Source organism: Caenorhabditis briggsae (assembly GCF_000004555.2).
Source record: "Caenorhabditis briggsae complete genome, chrII, whole genome shotgun sequence".
Classification (NCBI taxonomy): domain Eukaryota; kingdom Metazoa; phylum Nematoda; class Chromadorea; order Rhabditida; family Rhabditidae; genus Caenorhabditis; species Caenorhabditis briggsae.
In genome coordinates, this window is record NC_013486.2 from 6,112,621 (window position 1) to 6,136,232 (window position 23,612).

The following is a 23,612-nucleotide window of genomic DNA, read 5'->3' on the forward strand; positions in this document are numbered from 1 at the left end:
TTCGCACTAGGAAAACGAATAATTCTCGAAAGCTATTACTTCTTTGGTTTTAGTTTAAAAATCATGACTTGTTAGTTTTTGAAGCGGAAAAATTTCAAGAATATTTCAAAAATTGAGAAAAAAAATCATCTCTTATCATCCGTTAGTTAATTTGCAAGCTTTTTAGAAAGTAGTTGATAAATTTCCGCTTCTATTATTCTTTTACAAAAATCGGAACTGTGGAAGAGAAATACCGGTTGCCATGGCCGAAGGTCCGATAAAAAACTACAGTAACCTTAAATATTTTCATTTTCCATATTTTTTCTCGATTTTTTTAAGTTTTCTGGCCATTTTTTCACTATAAAAAATGTTCGTTTTTCGACTTTTTTGGGGGAAAATAACAGAAAACTCGACTAAAATCAGTAAAAAATGAGAAAATAAATCCTGAAAATCAACATATTTTTAAGTTACTGTAGTTGTCGTTGTGGGACCATCGGTCATGGCCACCGGAGCTTCTCTTCCAGAGCTTCAATTTTTTGTATTTCTTAATTTCATAATTTCAACATGAGTATTGATTTGTACATCTACCACTCTTCCCCGTCTCCCCTCTAATATAAGTCCCTCCCAAACCGTCAACTTTGAGCTCAGTTATCTCGATTCCTAAGAGAGCGATCAAAAATTTGTCAACTGATAAAATATTGGTAATATTAGGATAAATATTTTTTTGAGTTAACAACTTTTTGGAATCTCTCACGGGAATCTAGATAATGGAGCTCAACGGTTACTGTTGGATGGGCTTCCATTATAGGAAGTACGGTAGTTTGTTGTTTCTGTTGATAAACCAGAATATAAGTTTGTACTTTTTAATTTGGCAAAATGAGTGTTTTTATTGTCAAACCAGCCTGTTTGCCGCGTCTCCCGCGCTTCGAACAGCTGGCTGGCGCGCCTTTGGCGCGATTTAACCTAGTTTCTACTCGTTGCTATAAATCTGACGAAACTCATTTAGCTACAGTACCCGAATAAGTATAAGGAAAGGTATTGGAGGTTTCTTGTTTCTGAGTAAACCTAAACCTCACAATCAGTGGTTTCTTTCCAAACAAGATACAAATAGTTTCTCCCACTTATCCCTTCGAACGGGTACACAAAACAATTTCAACAATAATGCGTGGGGGTGGTGGAAAAGGGATAAAAGGGATGTCAGACACCTCTGATCGGGGAAAAGAGCCGCCCGTCTTATCTCATGTTGATTCTTTCTCGATCAACTTAGTCAGCAAAATGTTTGCCAACCTAGTCAGCAAAACGTGAGGATTATGCAGTAGGAAGCGGCTGATCTCCGGATCCGATTTTTACACACCTTGCCGTTTGTTTCTATGTTATCACCCACTTTTCGCTCAATCTTCATTTGAATTTTATCACTTTATCAAGAAAGAAAGATGTGTTCACTTCAGCATTTACATATCCCTTATCTCACTTTGTACTTTCTTTTGTTCTCTTTTCGATTTCTCTTGTACTCTTCCCTTTTCTTCTCCCTTTTCAATTTTGTTCCGTTTCAATACTCTCCAAACAGCTTCTCCGTTTTTCTTTCCCATTTTTAATCACCCAGCCACACCTGCTTCTCTTTTTATTACGGAACCCCCATTCTAAAGAATTCTGCAGTATGAGCACTTCATGTCGACGTCTGGATGATGTGGCATTATGGAGTATTCTGAAAGCTGTGGATGCTTCCACGTTGCAGAATTGTAGAAGAGTCAGCACGAAGTGGAATGGCGAGATTCTGAGATTGAATGACTATACCAGGTATCAACTTTTGGAGCTTGTCTTTATTGTTTCCAACTTTCAGCAAATTCAATCCAGACACCCTGATTCTAGAACTCGCTGGTTCAAAATTCAAAGTTTCAGTGGGGACACCGGTAGACAGATGAGCTTTGAGAACATCATTCATATGTTTCCTTCCAGAATGCTAAGAATGGATCTGCAGAAAACTTGTTGAGTTCTGAAACAGTCCGAACGATGCTGTGTCATGTGGCTTCTCCAAAAACACTTTTGATTTTTCTGAGCCATGAAACCGATATAGAAGGCTTCGAAGTGATGATGAGTGGAATCAGAGATAATTGGATCAGTAATGTTCAAGAGGTAATTCTTTTTTTGTATATTTCTTCAAATTTTCATTTCAGCTTGAAATCGTTTCTCATAATCCCAGTCTATCTATTTCCAAAGTCTTGCAATACTTGAAAAAGACTCCAAACTTGACTTATTTTTCACTTTCCCATCATTGCAACGAAATTATTTCGATTGGAGATATTTTTGAAAGTCTTCGTAATTTGAAATATCTGAGAATTTTTGGATTCAACTCAAATGATGGAAGTGCCTGCTCTAGTGGATTGATCTTTGACGATGAGGCTGTGAAACAGCTTCTGAGAAATCAAAACGGATGTCGGAAATTTCAAAATCTGGAACTGTACAATACAGATATCACAGTTTCTTTGGAAACTTTGACGGATTTTTGGAGAAGGGTGGCACGTCTCCCACCTGATAATAGTGTTCCACAGAATGAAAATGGGCCGAAAGTGAGTTTTCAAAGCTTTAAACAAAAAAAAAGTTTTTGATAGACACCTCAAGCTGATAAGACTGTGAACCTTCTATTCAATAACTGTGGTTGGAATTCTCTAGATGAATTGGATCTTCTTTCTGATATTATCCGACTGGCTTCTCGATTTGATTTTCCAACTCAACAGCCGGATGATAACACTTTGAAGGGTGATTTCCAATTTTCCATTTTCGAAACCAATTTCCTTCTCAAACTCATGTCGGGAAATTAAAAACTCATGTCTTAAAATACTGTATTTTCATTGTATCTGTAAATTTGTTCTATCTGCTGTAATTTGCCAATAAATTTTATTGATTCTAGAGAATTAATTCTTTTATTTAAAAAGTGATTTTGAAAGCATTCAAAGAAACCCGTAATCAGGAAAAAAAACCAAAGAGGAAGAAAAGAAAAATCAGCAGTAAGAACAGGAATCGGACTGAGAATACCTTGGAGAAAAGAGATCACAGTGAATGGAGTCAAACTGAATGAAAATGAGGGAAAGTCTACTACACGTCGGAACTAAAAAAGTTACTAGCAGAATTTGCATGTTTTTGGACACAACGATGACATAACCTGATAAATTGCTGGAGATCTACACCGATCCGCCGTCCACCAACAAACAGTTATCCGGTCTTCGCATTCTGAAGAACAAAATATTTTTAGTATAAAATTGTTAACAGAGGACTCTAAAAATTTTTTTGGCATTAAAATGTTTTAAAATTATCTGGTTTCCTGATAAACTTGCGAAAAAATTCAGGGAAACCTCGAAATCCCTGAAAACGCAAACACGCCCGGTGTTCGTCCAAGAGGGTCGCAGGCTAGTCAAGGCCACTGTGTTCGTTGTTTTTCATGCAATTATAAAGATTTTTTGTCGTCTTCGGTGGTCTTTTCTATAATAAAAATTGATGAACAGAACAAAACAGTCTAGTTGACCTCACAAATGATTTAAAAATTGCATGAAAATACCGCACACACTCTAATAGAACGCCACCGAAATCATCAACTTTGAGCCAATTTATCTCGGTTCCTGTGAAAGATATTGAAAAGTGATCAACTGACAAAATATTTTTGATATTATGATAAACATTTTGTCAATTGACCACTTTTCGATACTTTTCACAAGAAATAAGATATATGGGCTCAAGGCTGATGGTTCGGTGGCGTTCTATTAGACTGTTTACGGCAAGTTGGACGAAAACTGAACGCATTTGCATTTTTGAAGGCGTTTTTCGGGGAATTTGAATTTTTAAAAAATTTCTTAAGATTAGGAAAATACATAACTTTTTAAGCATTTTAATGCAATACAAATTGTTGGTCGAAGCCCCCCTTTAAGTATCTTACGAGAGTTTGTAGATGGCTTGTTTGTATTATAGTTCACCCGTCCAGAACTGCTCGAAACAACAAGACTTTGTGATGGAACTTGTGCCATTGGAGGCATTATTGGTCCTTGTTGCATATCGAATGATCGAAGTGGAATCTTCGGTCGATCTTCGTATTTATGATGATATTGCTGATATTGTGGAGAATAAATAGGTACGTGCTGAAAATCGAATTATTTGAAGTAGGGGGAACAAAATTTCAAACCCTAGCTCTGGCGAATGGAGCTGTCACACTTTTTTCGAGTGGACAATTGTACATCCGGTTGATTTTCGAAATATCTACATCGGAAAAATCACGGGCGTTTCCAATTGTGGCTGCTGAAAAGAAATAGCCTTTACTGATTGCCGGAAAGTTATTGAAAGTTTTTTGACTTCATTTTTTAAAGTTATCTTTTCTTGATTTTCCAAAAAAACTCACACTTAACCTTTGGCAGCATCGTTGGGAACCCATTTTTTGAAAAAGCCAAGCTATCATAATGAAGTATGGATTTGTAATCATACGGTTGACCGTAATAAGATGTCTTTGATAAATCGACTTTTCCAAATTGATCCAGTGCTCCTCTATCAATGTTTTGCCAAATAATATCAATAAAGTTATCGCGGTCCCATCGTTCTGAACCAGTTACATTTCAAAAATGGGAAAACTGTTAAAACAATTACCATGTTCATGATAGAACCCAACAACATGCATCATTTCATGGATAATTGTTGCATATTCCATGCATCCGTTATCCAGAGACAACACTTGGACACCTGAAGTTCTTCCAACTTCCGAGAAGCATCTGAATACTTCTAGTAACCAAATAAAATATTGGCTTCAAAAAGCTTACCCATCCACTTTTCCAATAAAAAGGTAATCTGGCTCTCCGGCTTGTCGGGGAACAAATCGAATGCATGTTTTTTCATGATACTGTTTTACTGCTTTCGCTAAAAGAGCTCTCTCGTGGGGAGAGTAATGAGGTGAGATGGCGTAGGGAATTCGAGCATTTGGCCATAGTTTCGCTGCTCGAGATACTCCGTTTCTCTGAAATTTCGAATTAATAATAGAACATGTAATAGACGGGTCCCTGACATTAAACTTTCAGCCAATTTCCCCGGTTCCTGTCATAGATACAAGAACGTAATAAACTAATAAATTGTTTATCATAATATCAAAAAGGTTTTGTCTGTTGACATATTTTTTATACCTATCATGGGAACTGACATGAATGAGCTCAAACTTAACGGTGTCTGAGCCTTCCTGTTGTCCCAAGGTATCTCCGGAGGGCCCTTCTATATTACAGGGACCGTTCAATTGGAGGGGACCCTTCTAGTATCCTGGTCATTTTTTTCGGAAAGTTTTGATTAAAAAATTAGCGAATTCTCGTTGGAAACTTATGAAAATGTATAAATTTTGCCAAATTTGAAGTAGTTTTTGAGCAAAAAAGTTTTCAGATAAATTTCTGTGAAATTATGAAATTTCCGGAATTTTCACTGCAAATGTTTTAACTTCATACTACCTATTTCAAAGCGGGCTCTTCTATTCTTCCAAGTCCCTCTCGGAGGGCCTTTATATTAAATGGGCCCTTCTAATACAGGTTTTCCGGTACATAAGTTCTAATGAAACTCACTTTATGTCTCCTTGGTAATCGAATATCTGATTTGAAATCATTTACAACTTCCACCGGGATATGTTTCCCAAATAGTTCTTCTAAAAAAATTATAATTCTTCAGGCATCCAAATTTCCAACCTACCCTTTGTCAGTTTATCAGCAAATGCAAAATCTTCCATATTCAACGAATATGTGCTATCAGAAATCACAATCATCTGATCATCATCTTGAATTCGATTCCTATGACCTAACGTGGAAGGTATTGCAGCTGCCAAAGTGAATATCCATGACAAAATCATGGAGAAGAACTGAAACTATGCGATGGAACAGATAGAGAATGACAGAATAGAGAGAATGTGCATGTTTCGAGTGCGAAATGACCAAAGTGGAAATGTCAACAGATATATTGAGAAGAAGTGAGAAGAATAATGGGGGCGAAAAGCAACCGGATACCAGCCAAAAACAACTATTTGTGTTTGCGGTGATGCTCGCGGAAAAAGGACGAGCTCCCCAGGTATCAATGGCAGGCAATGACAATTGTGGTCAAAAAAATTGGAGGAGAAAATGGAAAAAATAGGAATTGGGCTCTAAAAGTGAGAGAGCAAAGCTCAAGCATAATTCAGGATATCATAATCCCTACAATAGGAGAACCCCTAACTTTTAATTTTAAGCCAGTTTATCTCGATTCCTGTCAAAGATGTGAAAAAGTTTTTAACTGACAAATTGTTTATCATAATATCACAAACATTTTATCAGTTGACGCATTATTGCTATCTTACATAGGAACTATGATAATTTAGCTCAATCCATAGAAGTGGTAGAAATTGTGGCTTTGGATCTTAAGAAAATGTAAAAATAATGATAATTTGTTCACGAAATGTTTAGATGCTCATTTTCGGATGGTCTCATGGACCTATTAATGAAACTTTATCAACGACATCTTTTAAAAATTCCGTGTAAAAATCTAGTTTTTGATGTCTTTTACAGAAATTGAGACGAATTGGCTAAAAGTTAGGGGTGCCGTCACATTAGAGTATTTTCGGTGTATTGAAATTACGTTTTTGCTCTTTCCTCAAATTCAATTTAGGCAGCTTCAAAATATTTTCTAGACACTGTGAGCTGGCCAGTTATCTTTATGAGAGATTTATTACTGTATCTATCAGAATCATATAAAACTGTTTTACAATATTGTTTCGAATAATTACAGTAATGCATATCTTTCAATGAAATCTAAAATATCCTTTCACTAGATCCTCTCCTCTGTGTTTGTTTTCTGTTGGTTAGTGTTTGAAATGTGTGAACTTATGCACATTGTATTTGTTTTCAAGTGCGCTTTTTCTTTTTCTTTTTTAGAAGAGACGCTAGAGAAATAGAGAAAAGCCTCGGAATACTGTGTGAATGATTGCGCAAGATATCCGAGATTAGGAGAAGGCGGCAGATTGCAAAAAAAACGAATCGTACAGGAAATATTTTTGAATAAATGGCAATGAGAAACTGGATAAGTGGGAAAAATGAAACAAAAAGGACGAAGAAGATGGGGAGAGTGTTCAAGACCTTATAGAAAACTAATTGAACAAATAGTCAAAGAATATGGGAAAAAATGGAAGTAATCAGTGTAAACAAAAAACTTCTAATCAGCAGAATGCAGAGAAAATTGAGATTCTGATGAGATAGGAGATGACAGGCTAAGGAATTTTTAGATTGTTGTCATTAGCTATTAAAATTGTATGTACAACTGTATACTGAATTTTCGGCTTAGATGGTCTTCAGTAAAAAAAAGGAAAACGACTGAACTACCGTAAGCCCTTAAAAGGGGGGACCACCAAACCGACCGTCAACTTTGAGCTCAATTATCTCCATTCCTGTAAAAGATATCAATATTTTATCAACTGATAAAATATTGGTGAAACTATTATCAATAATTTATCAGTTGACAAATTTTCGATACCTTTCACAGAAATCAAGATAATTGAGCTCAAAGCTGACTGTTTGGTTGGGATTCTATAAACATGAAAGTTAAAATAATTTCGTGATTAAGCGATTAACAATCGCCACATTTCAGAAGAAGGTTTTATTTTGAAAATGTTCAAATACAGTAACTCTTTTTTTTTTCATCGAAGCTTTATGCTTGATTGGAAAAATGTTCATAACAAAATGATTGAACTACCGTAAAACCTGTGAAAGGGGGACCCCCAAACTGTCGGGGCCCACATATCTTAATTAATGTAGAAGATCTCGAACAGTGATAAACTGATAAAATGACTGTCATAATATCACCAACATTTCAGCAGTTGACTACTTTTTGATTTCTTCGATGACTGAGTAAAACCAAATTGAATCTTAAAGTTAAGGGGCCCTCTTATTACAGATATCACGGGATTTGGTTTGAAGAACCATGATAATGTTTTATGTCTAGAGAAGTGTTCGATATGAAATTTCAAGAATGAAAGGGACGGTTCATACACCGGGTAAGAAGTAAGATGTAGTAGAAGTAGTAGTCGTGGCGTCTTCCTCCTTCCCCCCTCCTTCTCTCCTTTTTTTTCCTCCTCATCCAATGGCATGGCTGTTGTGTAATATCGCGATTTTAGCACCACAGCGTCTGCGCATCTCTGTGACAAGTGAGAGTGAGCTTGTTTGAACTACACTATCCAACCGGTTTTTTTAAGGGTTGATGGCAGGAGAAGGGCATCGTCAGTTGATTCAGATGGCACGATTAGAGATGAGTATAGGCGAAAAAAAGAAGGCCGCGCGGAAAAGAAACAAAAACGGTAATAGACGGCAAGGAGAAGAAGCCGTTGGCAAGGGTCACGAGGCGACGGAGGGAAAAAGTTCAAGGCTAGAAGGAGGAAATTCTAGTTCTGAACGGTTACGACGACAGACTTACATCATTTGATTCAAGAATCCTAATGTGGTAATAGAAGGAAATGAGGCAGTAACTGTAAAACAACGAGGGTAGGGGCAGTAGTAAGTAAGCAGTAATCAGGTTCTCGAATTTACTTGTCCTTCACAATCTTTATTTCTCAGAACATGCCAGCCATTCTTTTTTAATCCAAAACAATTTTTTTACTTTTTTTTTTGTATAAAATGTTGTGTATTGAGAAGATCAGCATGACCTTGTTGGTTTTTCTTATTCTTATTCACAAAAAAACTCCATATCCGATTGAAATATTCGTTGCGCAATCGCGCTCTTGCCATTGAAACCGGAAAGTGAAATCGTTGGCGCACGCTTTCACCTTTTCGGATGAGAAGAGAAGAGAGGATCGAGAAGAAACAAAAAAACAGTTTTCAGGCAGAAAAATCAACTTTACAACTACCAGTTTGTACAACGGAAGGGAAGCGGAAGAAGATCGAATAAGGAAAATATGAAAAAAAAAAAAACGTTGAAGATGAAACAGAACAGAAGATCTTTCGGAAGGAATTTAAATTGCGATTGAATAGAGATAAGAACACCTAAACGAACTAGACAATTGCTTTCGAATAGCTGGGTTTAAATCATACTTATAACGGGCCGGGTAGGGAATTTTGAGAACATTTAAGGACTGATTTTGAGAACATTTAAGGAATGACCCGCGTTTCTGTAATTTTTGCTTGAATTTTCAAAAAAAGTTTTTCAAGAGAACACACATTTCCTGTGTTACATAAAGTTTGCAAAGAACGGATCATCATTAAAATATACTTCTCACAGTAACATTTCTGAAAATCCTAAAAAAAGACCCAGACCCTGACTTTTCAAGTATGGTTTAAAGTTGAATCTCCTTCAAGTCAATTAGTGTGTTTTTGAATTTCAAAGTATCGGGAAAAAAGTTTTCAGGAATAGAATGAGCAGCGAACGAGGCTATCGAAAAGTATAAGCTACCTTGACAGTCCCTTGAATTTAAAAAGGATAGAATATATCGCAAGGTTTTGAGAAGAGAAAAGAAGAAATCACTATTACCCACACACAATAAACTTTGATGAGTCTTTAAAAATCAATTAAGGTAACTGCGAGAGATATGCATATCTAGCGAAAATAACTTTTTGAAACTTTCATGAAGGAATAGAACATAAGCCAATTTGAATTTCAGAAGTGATATTATATAATTTCAGAAGTGATACCTTTGAATTTCAGAAGTGATATTCATGAAAAAAATTAAAACAATTCAGTAAAAACTTCAAAGATACAAAACAATCAACCAATTTTTACAGATCCTGGTGAATTTCTCGCGACATGCCTATTTGGGAACTGCTATTAAGGAACGAATGAGCCATTCCCTGGAACTTGAAATGGATGAAAATGAGGAAAATTTAATCCAGTGGCAATCTCAAAGATATAAAACTATCATCAATCTGTAGATTGAAAAATTTTGTTGCTTACTATTAATTGAAGGCAAAAAGAGCAACTTTTCTTCAAAGAATAATGCCTTTTTAAAACTATTAAAGATGTTTTCTGGGTTCAGATGTTAAATAAATTAGCTGCATAATAATCAACAAAACGAAGTAGACTTTTATTCCTGGTAAGGGAACAGACTGAACGATTCGTAAACTGTAATAAGATCGTCTTCTTCTTCTCTTTCTTCCAACCTGATCCTCATTTTTTCCAAAGAGTTCCTTTTCAAAAGATCATACGCGGAAGATGCCGTCGGCAACTTATACACCTGTTATCATCGGATCGGAAACCAAAAAAAATGGGGAAGTCGTGGATGAGACCGCTGAATTTATAATTGCGATTGCGCAACAGAAACGGAGAAAGACAAAGAGAGAAAGAGAGATACGAAATCTGCTAATCTTTGGAAGGATGTATAAAAAAGCGATAGAAACAAAAGAAAATGATGGCAGTAGTGAGAAATTGTTAGTTTACTTTGAGACTGCCCCTGATGATGATGAAGCCAAGATGGTGGAGGATTGGAAAAAGAGGAAGGCGGTGAGGCGAGGAATCAGATGGACACATCGTGTAACAAGAAGAAGCCACTTGATAGGAAAAGAAAAAGATCTCGTTTCGTGGAGAGAGAAAGATGGCGGTGGTTTGAAAATTATTATGCAATCGACTGGCAGATGAACAAAATTGAATGGATGAAAAAATACGGGGAAACAGAGAGAAGAGGTTGTTGATGTCTGGTTCTCCTGAAACAGTTTTTTTCGCGGGAAAATATGATTCCCGGAAAAATATAGTCACTTAAAAATGCATCGTTTGAAAAACGGTGTCAATGTTATCGAAAAGTTTGTGGACCGAAAGATTAAACTATATCTTTTATGGGAAACTGAAGATTCGAACACTTCAACAACTTCATTCGCATGACTTTATTTTCAGTTACATAAATAGTTTTTATGAATGTTATTTTTATCGAATCATAATTATTTCATTTCTTCTCTGACTAGTTTCGAGGATCTGATAAACAAGAAACAACAGATGATAAAAATAGAAATAGAAAAAGAGAAATAATTGCAACCTTTTTTATGTTGCCTTTTGATCAGTTGTTGTTTTCAGAGAGATCAATACAAGATAGGTTTACTTAATTTGAACCTAAAGTTGTTGCTCAAATTTTTTGTACTTCTAGGTTTTGTGACGCGTCAGCTTCGCTGATAAAAATTCCTGTAACAGGTCGGGCGGCGGTTTCTAACCAAAATTTCCAAGCCCAGGTTTTCTGTAATTTGGTTTCCTGTCTTTTCAGCAGAAAAATTCATTTCGGGGTCAGTTAAAAATTACTTACTTTTCTGTCGAATAAACATCTCGCAGTGTCGTTCAAAAGTATTTTTTACAGGAAAATTAGGAAAAATTGCTGAAATTTTCAAAAATGTTTTTCAACTGTCGAAAGTTCGAGAAAGAAAAATCCCCAGCCCGATCTGGTCCGGCCAGGCTTTGATTTTTCAAGTATGTTGAAAAAAATGCGTGCCCGCGTATCAGTCAAAGTCGGAACTAAATACTTGGACGATGCCGGCCGCCATTCGGCAGTGGGTAGGTTGCCGTTTTGTTTCAAAAGTCTTCCAAATTACAGCTAAATTTTTCTAACATCATCTTTCATCTTTTTTAACTAATTGGTTCCGTGTTGGATCCAAAAACCATTCCTACACCATATCTATTAGTGCTCCGTTCCACTTCTTTTAGTCATAGCTTCCCTGTTTTCTATTTTTCTGAGAAAAAAGGCATGTCACAGAAAAATATGATGACCAACACTGAAATTATCTCGCCACTTGAATACATAATTTGTTGAATGAAGTAAGATCACACGTCAATTGGACCCACCGTAATTTGAGATGAAGAACGGAAATGCCGGAAAGCTCATATAAATGGTGTAGATTTTTTAACAGAGCTGGAACAAGATGAATTTTTATGTCTTTTGGTTTCAAACATTTCTAAAATTGATGACTTTCACCACAACTTTCACATTCCGTCCTTCTAAACAATGCCTTAAAAATCACATTTCCACTGAATACCCCGAAAACATTTTTCTTTCTCAAATGATTTTCTTTCTGACTTATTATTTGAAACTACTTCCATTGTTCTCTGTTTAATTTCTTTCAGGTTTCCAGATACTCCGCATCCCAATGGTTTCGGATTCAAATCGATTCGTTCCATTTGTTGATATTTATTTCAATTTATATTTTTTCGGTGGACTCACTTTTCAAACTGTTTTGTTGATTCTTATTCTTACTAAATCACCAGCTATCCTAACAAACCTAAAATTGTTTCTTATCAATACGTGCATTCTGCAAATTGTTTTGATCTCATTGGCCTACTTCATTCAACATCGGTTCAAGTAGTTATGATGAGTTATGATGAACGGCATTTGTTTCAGAAGTCTTCCGAATTCCAATTCCCTTGCAATCCTTCCACATGGTCCCTGTAGAAAATTTGGACCGAATATCTGTTTTTCCGGTTATCATCTCTTCCTGGTAGTCCAATTCCATTCAATCATGAATCAAAGATTTCATATTTCAGGGAGTTGCACTTTGTGTCGGACTCGGGATTTCCAACACAATCATTTTCAGATTTCGAGTGTTACGTAGAGGAAGAATGTCACAGAAAAGGATTATAACTATGATAGCGCTAACATACATTCCTTCGTTAGCAATCATTGTGAGTTTATGAAAAAAAATGAAGAAACAGCTCCAAAAGGATGTGTGATGGAATACAATTGAAAATATTAGAAATTCTGTAAATTGTTTTGAAAAAAATCTTTTGATTTTCAGAAAAGTTTATACAGAAGCAGGGAATGTTGAAAAGTAATTTGAAAAATCGAAAAGCTGGAAAAGTTGAAAAGTTCAAGTCTGGAAGTTTCCTAGTTTTCCTAGAACACCATTTAGGATCAGCTTGCATACCGTAAAAAACCAAAAATCCAGAACTTTCCTGCAAAGTGTACTTGTAAAATGAAGGCCCGAACCGCCAAGGCCCCGAAAGAAAAATTTCAAAGCCCGGTATCAATAATCCTGTATTTTAAAGTCAATTTCGGAGCTCTTACTAGTTGAATTTGATTCCTAGTTCCTTATACCTTCAAACCTGTGACAAAATAGCCCTGTAACTTTTAACTTTGAGCGAATTTAACTCTGTTCCTGTGAGAAATATTAAGAAGTTGTCAACCGATAAATAGTGTATCATAATATCACCAATATTTCATCAGTTGACACATTTTTGATATCTCGTATAGGAGCCGAGATAATCGAGCTCAAACTTGATAGTTTGGGGGCCCTTCTAATACAGGTTTTACGGCATTTTGTTTATTCGCATGTCTGTGAAAATTTTTCTATGATTTTAAAAGTTTTGATTAAAAAAAAGGAATTTACTTGCTATAAAAATCATGTTTATAAAAAGGCTACCGGTCGCCGGGCCCTTCGGGCCTTCAAAAATTCTAAAGCCCGGCGCGGTCCGACTCGGCCTGTTGCAAGTATGCTATGAGATTTTGCTGTAATCAATTTCCATTCTGATTTGTGTCAAACATCTATATTTGTTTCTGAGGGGCAGATTTAGAATAATCTGTGGCGTTTTGAATACCGTGTTTTTTAAGAGAAATCTGATCCTTTTCCAAAAATTCGTTGCCTTTTTCAAATGACTGAAAATGCTTTCAACATTTTTCATTTGATTAAAAATTTTTTGTTAAAAGCCGAAAACCATTTAACACAATTTTAAAGGACAATAAAACAATCCAGTAACTCCAAAAGTAACCGTTTACAGATTCTCCCATTTACATCTCCATGGAATTTCGTTGAAGTCCAGAGAACGACAGCTTTTGAGCATCCAACCTATGATTTGAGTGTTTACGAGCCTTATGTTGGCTTTTCACAAATCACATCATTTCAATTCCTTTCGGCGACTTTTCTGCTGGTAATCGGTGCCTACGCTATTCCAGCAGTTTCAGGATTTCTTACTACAAGAGTTATTCATCTGATCAACAAAAACCGAGGCATGTCTTTGAAGACCAAAGAGCAATCAAAAACACTGGCTTACGTGGGAGACTTCGAGCTAAACTCATAGTGAAAAATATGATAATTTTTCAGGGACTTGCTTGTCAAACTTTTCTGCCGGTGACTTGTTACATTCCGATTCCAACTTGCTACATTTATAGTCAGTCCACTGGAGCAGAAATGCTCATGACAGGTGAACAGAACTTTTGGATTTTTGATTAAGAATTCGGAACATCATTTCTTCGGAAAGAAATACATCAGAAGATTACAGTCAGAAAGTTTTGATGACCATTAATCAAGTTTTCAGACGAAAAAAAAACAAAGTTGAATGACGTACAAAAAAGATTCCGAAATAAGACAAATGTTAGTTATTTTTGGACAACCAAATGATTTCCGAAATACGAAAAAAACGAAAAATTGTTTAGTTTGAGAACAGAAATAATAATAAGTTTGGAAAACAAAAACATTCCGGTGCAATGGGTTAATGTGAACCAGAGAAACAATCAAACAAACATTCAAACAAAAGTTCAGAACTTTTTGTAAAGTTTGAGTTTTGGAGTACATACGAAGCTTTGAATTTTCGGCTCTTTTCTAGTTTAGAGGTCCCAAAAAAATTTAGAGGTCCGAAAAAAAATTAGAGGTCCCAAAATAAAATAGTGGTCCTAAAAAAAATTAAAGGTCCCAAAAAAGTTTAGAGGTCCCAAGAAAAAATAGAGGTCCAGAATACGAAAAACGCGCAGATGTTGGAATATTGAACTAGTATTTGAACTGTGCGAGTAGTTTGAGTTTTAGGGTCTTATAGGATGACATGACTACTCCTAACAATTTTAGCTCCAATTCTCTCGCATCTTGCCGATGAACCCAATTTACATATGAGGAAAATTTGGGCAATACAGTAATCACTCCGTAATTATGCTGTTTCTCAGGCTTAAATAATTGTCAGAAAAAATGCATTCCTAAGCCTATTAGAAGTATAAAATATATCATCAACAATTATTTTGCTATAAGACCTCAAAACTTTAAATTCTTACACAATTCAAATTTTAGTACATTATTCCGGTATCTGTGCATTTTTAAGTTTTGGACCACTATTTTTTCTTGGGACCACTAAACTTTTTTGGGACGTCTAATTTTTTTTGGGACCTCTATTTTATTTTGGGACCTCTAATTTTTTTTCGGACCTCTATTCTTTTTTGGGACCTCTATTCTTTTTTGGGACCTCTAAACTAGAAAAGAGCCGAATTTTCGTAGGTACCCTCAAACTTTCATAATGCTTGGAAATTGCCGAAATTGGATTTAACAAAACTGACATTTTATGAGGATTTCGATTCTAGAATCAAAGTCTGAATAGATGGCCTAGAAATCTCAAAATTTTGATTTTTAAGACAGACGATATTGCGTACGTGCCCCTGATTTCGAAGTGATCTGAATATGATCAATATTTCCCAAAATTCTTTACAAATATAAATTCGTTCTCAGTTTTTGGGTGGGGTGGCCTAGAAATTCCGATAGTTGAGTTTCTAGGCCACTCTCCCAAAACAACTCGGAAATCACTCAAAAAAGCTCATTTGCAAATTTTTTTGATTTTCAGCAATTCCAATATTTGGATTGTTTGTGAATTTTCCGTTTTAAGTCTAATAAACGTTTTTTTTTCTCAGAAAATTAGCTGACTGTAGTTTTGAAAGCACGTTCTAAAAACTTGAGAACTGGCACGCAGCCAAATTTTGCGACAAGAAAGTGAAACAGGGCGCACTTTCTCGGCCTGTATTTCCAATTTTTGTCATGGGCCATGAAAAATTATGATTCTAAGAATGTCTTTCAGAAAAATGGTTCCCAATTCACTCATAACAAACATTTAAACATTTTCAGAGCACCTCCTGGGTATACTAATCTGCTTTCCATCATTCCTGGATCCTTTTATATCTTTTTATTTCATTGTTCCATATCGTCAAGCAATTTTGAATGTCTTCAAATGCCGAAAATCAAAACCGCTGAATTCTGTTGTAAATGTTCGTCAGTTGTCAAAACATAACGCTTCAATAATCGATTCAAACTGAATTTCATTCAATAAAAGAGACTATTAAAAAAAGGAAAATTGCTGCCCACACAATCCCATTGACCCAAAAAAAAACGAGGGAGAAATGGTTGGAGGTTGTCTGAATATCCCGAAGAGAAACAATCAAAAATGGGAACTATGTACAAACAAGTGATGTGTGCATGGGGAGTAAAGAGAAAGGTGTCCAAAATTGGTCTTGAGATCTAGAGTTCTTATTTGAGAGGACATTTTTAATTGGAGATCATCGGGAAAATCAATTTCATTCAGGCTACTTTAGATGGCTGTTGGGGGAAGAACGGACAAAAAAGAAGACACGTGGCTCGAGATATCAAAATTGTTCTTGTAACAAGATAAGCAAGAAGATGAAGTTTTTGAACTGATGACAAAAAAAAAGAAAACGAAATAAAAAACCAAAGTCAACGAAATACATAGTATGAAGAAGGCAGAAAAACATCAAAACTGAGAAGAAAAAAACCCTATTCCTTTTTTAATGCTGTTGAGCAAAGAGCGTCGATTAATGAAGATGAAGAGGTACTAGGCTGTTTTGACCTGAAAAATTTTCAGAATTTAGAATCCAAAGAATTTGAAATCAATAAATTACCTCGCTGAACATAAGGCTTCGAACCTTTGAAATGCAGTTTCTGCATCTTCTGTTTGGTCACCGTAGTCGAAGGGATATATCGTGAAGTCTTCTGAAAATATAAGAATCATTTATTTCCCATATTCAATTTTTGGAAAATTATCAATTTTTGGATAGAGTCATACTTGTTTCCGGGCCGGCTTCGGCACGTCGACAGATTTTTGAAAGCGTTTTGCAGCTAGATTAAGTTTGAAAAAACAGTGATCATTCAATTCGTCAGAAAACGTTTTCAGTGTAAGATGGACTGAAAAAAACAGAGAATTACGTCATCATTCGAAACGTCTCAAAATAAAACATGAGATCATTAAAAGTTATTACTGTAAACAATGCTTTCTGCAAATACAGGTTTTCTCTCTTTATCGGGGAAATTAAATGACCTTAGGTCTAGAATCTGGAATCTTGTCAATGAAAAAAAGTCACAAACAGTCTGTGTCTGTGTTTTAATCTTTGTAATTGGTTGGAAAACAAAAAGAAAAAAGTACAAACCTGATGTTCTTCTGCGATCCCTGATAAGTGCTGCTGGTACAAGTGATATGAGAAGTAAAAGAATCCATATCCGCAGATGTTCTATGCCTATCCTTTGCAAGAGCATCTGTTGAAAACCGACGTCGTGTCGTGGTCGTCGTCGTCGTGGTAGTCGTCGTCGTCGTCTCGCAGTACTCAATTATGGCCGAGGACAAGAAATGTGCAAAGCGCGAAGAAGAAGGATGTCTTAAAACAAAGAAAAACATTGAAGATATGTCGTGTTGCATGATGATGATAATGAATACGAATGAAAACAACAAGTACTCTGAATAAAGAAGAGTTGATAAATGATATGAGATTAGTTAGCTCATGGGTAATAGGGAAGAAGAGTCAGAAGAAGAACACGTCAAGTTAATCCGGATTAGGATGCACCATTCTTCCCAGGAAGAAGTATACAATGGGGAGGGAAGAAAATAGTTTCAAATATTTCGAAAAAAGTTTTTTATGGTAGGCGGTCTAGGCGCTGAGAGCATAGATCTCCACGTCAGAACTGGCCAGCTTTGGGATAGATTAGAACTATGTTTTGAGATATATGAATGGATCAAACGAGACAGTATCCGGGTCATTCAGACGCAGAGACAAACAACAGGTGGGAAAAGAATGGGAATTTATGGGCAAGCTGCTCTTTGATTGGATCGGAACATCTAAGAAATCAAGGATAGGAAAAAAGAAGATGAGAATAAAAAGAAAAAAGTGCGAGCACAAAATATAAAATTCTCTGATTCTGACAAGCCTATTACCGTACATGTGCACACTTTGAATGCGCACTTTAAGCTCAATTACCTCGGTTGCCATGAAAGATGTCAAAAAGATTTCAACAGATATATTATTTATCATGATATCACCAATATTTTATCAGTTTCCCATTTTTTGATACCTTTTACAGGAACCGAGATAATTGAGCTCAAAGTGGACGTTTATAATGGGTGTCTCCTAGAAAATTTACGGTAGAAACCGCATACATGAATGAAAAAAGGTAGAGCTGTTGTCTCTCTAAAGATTATTATCTTTTAGATTTAGGAGGAATGCAACTTTTTTTTAGCTTTTCAGATTCTCTAATTTTTCTGAAAACAAGTAATCAGTCTTCTTGAATGGATCCTCTCACTAGGGAACTATCTGAGCATGTTCCCAAATTACATATCATGACCTATATCATTAAAAAGCTCATAAAATTTCCATTCCAAATATGTTGTCTATTTTTGCAGAACGGCCGTGAGCTTTGAGAAAATTAGGTCAAAAGTTTTAGTACTGAAAAGTAAAAAACATCCGAAAATATGGAGTTTTAGAAGCAATAAACAGAAATGGAACGTTATTCTTTGTGACGAGATTGAAAATAGAAATGAGAAAAGGATATGATAATAGGCACGAAAATAAATGGGAATAAGGGAATATGAAGTATGTATATCTGAAAAAAGAAGGGACACACACACAATGACCGGAATCAAAGGAAGATTATGCTTAAGAGTAGGAGCAAAAACTCCTAAAAAGACGTCATTTGAGAGGTGGAGAATGTCGGTTAATCGAGATGATCCCTGTTAACAACTTGGGATTTTTTGGTAAGTCTCGCCTTTCTAAAAGCTCTCGAAAAGTTGGGGATGAGATAAATTTGGAAGCCACCCTCCGCAGAATATGATAAATGAGAAGAAAATTCATGATTTGGAAGTCACTTTTCCTTTCCTCGATTATTCCCCTCCCTGTATCTTTGAAAGTTCAGTGACGTGTGTGGTCAGAATCTAAAAGACGACGTCGTCTGCGTCTCGATAGCCACGTTTCCGGTTTCCTACTACGTTTCAGTGTTATTCGATAGTCCCTCTAATTCTTATTTTTCGTTTACTTCTGCTTTGTTTTATCAGATGATTGGATACACGCAAGAAGTAGAAGAAGAAGAAGAAACACTCGAGATGAAAAAGAATATGTTTAGGGAGGGGCCGGGCAAAAAACAAGCGAAGATAGGGCGTGGATGGGAATATATTTAGAGAACAGGTCTGATCTATTTGATAGGGGTGAGAGAAAGGAAATTGAAAAAAGTGATGAGAGACTAGAGAGAACACAATGTTAATTTGGGTCTAAAAATGGGGAAAAATGGAGGATACGGTGTTGATTCTATCCTATTTCATATTTTTCTACACCTCCAAATCAGGAGATGATCTTCTTGGTATGCAGGATTTTGAAATAGGACAAAAATATTTGGCTACATTTTTAATTTAAGAAGGATAGGACAGGATACGGGAATAGTTTAGAATGAATGTGCCAAATTGTTTTCTACCGTATACAATCACCATTAATTTCGAACACTGGACTGCAATATCAGTCTTATAGAACCAATAACAATTTCAACTCATAATGCTAATTTTCGAATCTTCTGTGAAAAAATATCTTCAAAAAATGGAATAATATTCTAGACAGTAAATACTGTTCCAGCCAAAAATATATTAAAAACGCATTTTTCGGTTGATTTTGTCCATTCTCAGGAGTCTAGCGCTCGGCTGTCAAGCTTCCGATCACTTTGGAAAATTTTGAAGGTGTAAAACAGACCTAGATTCAAAACTGCATTAACAGAATTTTTTCGAAATTCCTATTTTTCAGCAATTTTCAGATTTCTGAATGACACCTCCTTTTTTCCTGTTTTTGTACTGGAAACGTAAAAAAGGTGTTTTTGGGAAATAGGCAAATAATTGAAAAACTAGGAATTTTCTCAATTGTGTGAATGCATAGTTTTAAATCTAGGTCTGTTTTATAACCTCCAAAATTTTCAATGTGATCACTTGACACCCGAGCTCCAGGCTCTTGGAAATGTTCACCGTGAGTACTGTATCAAATCAAAAATCATTCAAAGAATGAATCAGCGTTCAATCGGACTCCAAGTTCTGGAAAATGGAAATAAGCTAATTGCTTTCGCTATTATAAGAAACTGTTTAGCACTTTCTACTCTTCCCCTCCTCCAAATCTAGAGATGATCTGGAAGGAATGAATGGGGGAAAAGCAAGCTTAAGACTGAATTCCAAAGGTAACGATCAACATAAGAAGGAGGGGAGGAACGTTGTTTTGTGATATCAGAAAAAGATGTTTGGAATCATAACATTTCTAGATGAATGAGAATAGTTTCATTAGGAATAATATGTTGTTCTCTAAAAAGATGTTCCATGATATAAGGAAAACTGTTGTTGTTCCAAAGAATTCTTCTAAATTCAGCAACGGATTCCGATCATCTTTTGGCTAAAAATGATGAAGGTCTGCCACGTTGTTCTATTTTAATACAGAACATCGGTTCTAAAAATTTTCAGTAGGAAGGGGAAGAGGAACTTTTTAGAATGATAAATCAGAAATGACGGCAAGAGACTAGAGTGTTCGGGGCTGTCAGTAGCAAAAAACAAGATGAGTTTTAGTGCAAAAAACTTAGAGTGCGTTCTAATATTGTCCACAACGTCGTCATAGAATATTCTCGAAAACGGGACCCTCTTCTCAATTCCATTCACAGCCCGATTTCATTGGCACCCCACACAAAATAATGACGCAAGTTTTTCAACTAATTCGTGGGAGTTTTTATGAGAAACGGACCATCTTATTGTCCTATTTATCTGTGTTGAATGACGATATGTATGTCACGAAAAATGAAAAAAATGGGGACCTTTCTTCTTCAGCGAGTTGGCCAAAATGAAAAAGCAAAAGGTTAAGAAGAAGAAACGAGAAAAAAACCGAGGGACCGTCTCTAAAAATAGATGTAAAATCTAGTTTTTCTCTCCCAATTTTTATTGGTTTTATGACGACGGCGTTATAATGTCTACACTAGACGAAGAAGAAAGGGATACGGTAGCTGAAAAAAGAAACGAAGAACAATAAAGATGAAAAATCCAGACCAAAGACGGAATTGGGTGAAAAGGGACATATGACCTGATTGGAGAAGTCGAATTGTGACGTGGAACTAATTTATAAATAACAATCCGAAAGATCTACAATAAAACTACGAATACTATTTCGGACGATTGATATGATTGGGAGATCTTTTGAGTTTTCGAGAGGATCCGGGATTACGAAGATCGGGGGATTTCCAACCAAGTCGTTTTAAGCTAATCGGGTTAACCCACTGGTAATGGAAAGTCGTCAGAAACGTTACTGTTTTCGTTGACTAGTATTTCTTTTAGAATAAATTGGATGATTCAAAATAGGGGACTGATCAGGCTTAGAGAATCTAGCAAAAAATAACTAGTTCATCCAAAAATTTTGGAGAGAAAATGTCTGGAAGAAACTGGAAACAGAGATCTATTAATTCAAAAAACTGTGGAAAAAAATAGATAACGTAAAACCTGTATTGGTAGGGCCCCCTCTCAATAGAAGGGCACTAGAAGAGGGGCTCGGAAAAATAGAAAGGCTTATTGGTGAAATTAATGCAATTTCCTCAATTTCGAACGAGAATTCACCGAATTTTTCGATGACACATTTTGGAGAAAACGGGGGGAACAATAGAACGGCTCCCTCTTATTGAAAGGTCCCTGTAATATAAGGGCTTTCCAGAGATACCTTTAAACAATAGAAGGGACTGCCCTTCTAATACAGGTTTTACGGTAATAACACTTTGAGAAAGTTCTAGAAGAGTCTAGAAAGAATACTTGGAAGAGTTGACATTTCCGAAAAAAAAATTTCCAGAAGCATTGTGGGACCGGATGTTATTCAGTTTGAGAAATAAATATAAGAGGAACTTTCGAAATGCCGAGAAAAATTCAGATCAGTCAAGTGGAAACTTTCTAGGGAGACAAACCTGACCCCTGGGAGGCAGTCTCAATTTAAGGACAAAATACGAGAAAAGACGATGAGTTGATCAGCTGAGAGTCGACAGAGCCCCAGTCAATTTCAGATCAATCCAAGTCAAAACAGAACGACAACAAAGAACTTAAAGGCGTGGGTACAAGTATCAGATTAACAACAGGTGTCCAGAAGGACCCGGCGAGGTTTCTTTATTTTTTTTCCGCCAGCTGACTCTTGAACCAGGACACAAAACTGAAACTGAAACCATTGTGACCTATGACTATTTTTAGGTGAAATCTGAATCAGCAAGATCGGAAGCATCTCGTCATAATTTTTTTTCACAAACTCTCATTATTTTTGTTGCAACCACATTTCTGTATTTCCTTTTTTGTTTATATCAAAATTTCCCACTGTTTTCCAACCTTATTGTCTGTTGGGGGTATGTCAAAAATCAGGTCGCAATTTCGTAGATTTGTTTATGCAGAAACGACAAATACAGCTAGCTAATCTGAACGCTCTTAGCTAATGAATCATTCTGGTGGCTCCATGTTTTTCGAATCAAATATTTTAACAAAGAATAATATTTACAGATCAAAATGTTAGTACAATGTGTGTATTTTCATAAATCTAAATACTACAAACTACAATAATAACGTTAGGAGAAGAGAAATGAGATTATTGAAGGCCTTGCACTTTGAGCTCAATTATCTCTATTTCTATAAAAGATAACAAAAATCTTCCAACTGATAAAATGTTTTTCATAATATCACCAGCATTTTACTAGTTAACAAATTTTTGATATCTCTCACAGAAATTGAGATAATTGAGCTCAAAGTGCAAGTATAGGATGGCCTCCTATTACAGGTTTTACGTTATGTTAACTTATTTGGAACAGAAACTCAAGCATGTTTTTATTTAATGAAATTAAAAGGAAATTTAAGTTTTTTATGCGGAAAAGTGTAGGTGTATCTATGGAATTTGAAGTCTAGACCAATTGTCTAACAACTTTGATTAGACTTCATATAATAGCGAATCTATTAACCAAATGAAAAGCAAATTGGCAACAAAACTCACTTTTTTTTTTGAACAACCATTACAGAATATTACAGAAGTCTGAGAAAAAATAGGGCTACTTTAAAAATCAGACCATTTTTTCTAAGAGGCGGAGTTTCTTCTAATCTGGAAATGTATTTGGAATAAAAATTATTGAAAAAGCACTTTCCATATGTATACAGATTTCGTAATTCTTGATTTCTCAGATTTTTTTTCAAGATTCTAATCTCTCTGGAAAACACTGAAGATATGGGAAATGGTCTTGAATTCAAATGAAATACATATCAGAATGAATTTCTGTAAATGTAGTCAGAAATGGATTGCTCTCTTCAAGTCAAATCTATCTTTATTTCCCTTTCAGTCTGATAAAGGGCTCAAAAGGATTGGCCGGGACTATATTCAATACAATGAATGTATTCCGGACTAAGCACGGACCGACGTTTCTCATTTCCGTCGTCAGCACGTTCATATTCTTACAGATTATGAATGCTAGTAGAAGGTATACGTGTAAAGTGCGTGGATAAGCTTCTTAGGGATTGTCTCGTATTTAGGGTCGTAGCCACTGTTTTTAGAGACTCAAGAAGGTTGAACGGAATACGAAAATCCTCGGATTATGATATCATAGTTGCAGAAAAATCAGCGGGATAACACGGTTTGCAGAGGTGTATCTGAATGAACCCAG

The 23,612-nt window shown here is 35.8% G+C and overlaps 4 protein-coding genes across 4 annotated transcripts; 2 read left to right on the forward strand and 2 right to left on the reverse strand.

Moving 5' to 3' along the window:
• Positions 1-1,636: 1,636 nt before the first annotated feature.
• Positions 1,637-2,798, forward strand: CBG13158 (the record flags this gene model as incomplete). The annotated part of the gene is made up of 5 exons (XM_002646713.1): positions 1,637-1,776; positions 1,820-1,889; positions 1,936-2,112; positions 2,154-2,546; positions 2,589-2,798. The coding sequence occupies 5 exons, from the start codon at positions 1,637-1,639 to the stop codon at positions 2,796-2,798; spliced, it is 990 nt and encodes a 329-aa protein (XP_002646759.1).
• Positions 2,799-3,097: 299 nt separating this feature from the next.
• Cbr-nas-7 lies at positions 3,098-5,836 on the reverse strand (the record flags this gene model as incomplete). Its single annotated transcript, XM_002646714.1, has 8 exons — positions 3,098-3,207; positions 3,908-4,106; positions 4,151-4,263; positions 4,364-4,558; positions 4,606-4,727; positions 4,776-4,969; positions 5,556-5,635; positions 5,680-5,836. The coding sequence occupies 8 exons, from the start codon at positions 5,834-5,836 to the stop codon at positions 3,098-3,100; spliced, it is 1,170 nt and encodes a 389-aa protein (XP_002646760.1).
• Positions 5,837-11,399: 5,563 nt separating this feature from the next.
• Cbr-srd-55 lies at positions 11,400-15,970 on the forward strand (the record flags this gene model as incomplete). Its single annotated transcript, XM_002646715.2, has 7 exons — positions 11,400-11,465; positions 12,045-12,265; positions 12,311-12,407; positions 12,454-12,591; positions 13,684-13,956; positions 14,007-14,106; positions 15,783-15,970. 7 exons carry the CDS (start codon positions 11,400-11,402, stop codon positions 15,968-15,970), a joined length of 1,083 nt encoding a protein of 360 aa, XP_002646761.2.
• A 596-nt stretch (positions 15,971-16,566) lies between these two features.
• CBG13161 lies at positions 16,567-17,201 on the reverse strand (the record flags this gene model as incomplete). Its single annotated transcript, XM_002646716.2, has 2 exons — positions 16,567-16,661; positions 17,096-17,201. 2 exons carry the CDS (start codon positions 17,199-17,201, stop codon positions 16,567-16,569), a joined length of 201 nt encoding a protein of 66 aa, XP_002646762.2.
• Between the last annotated feature and the right edge of the window lie 6,411 nt (positions 17,202-23,612).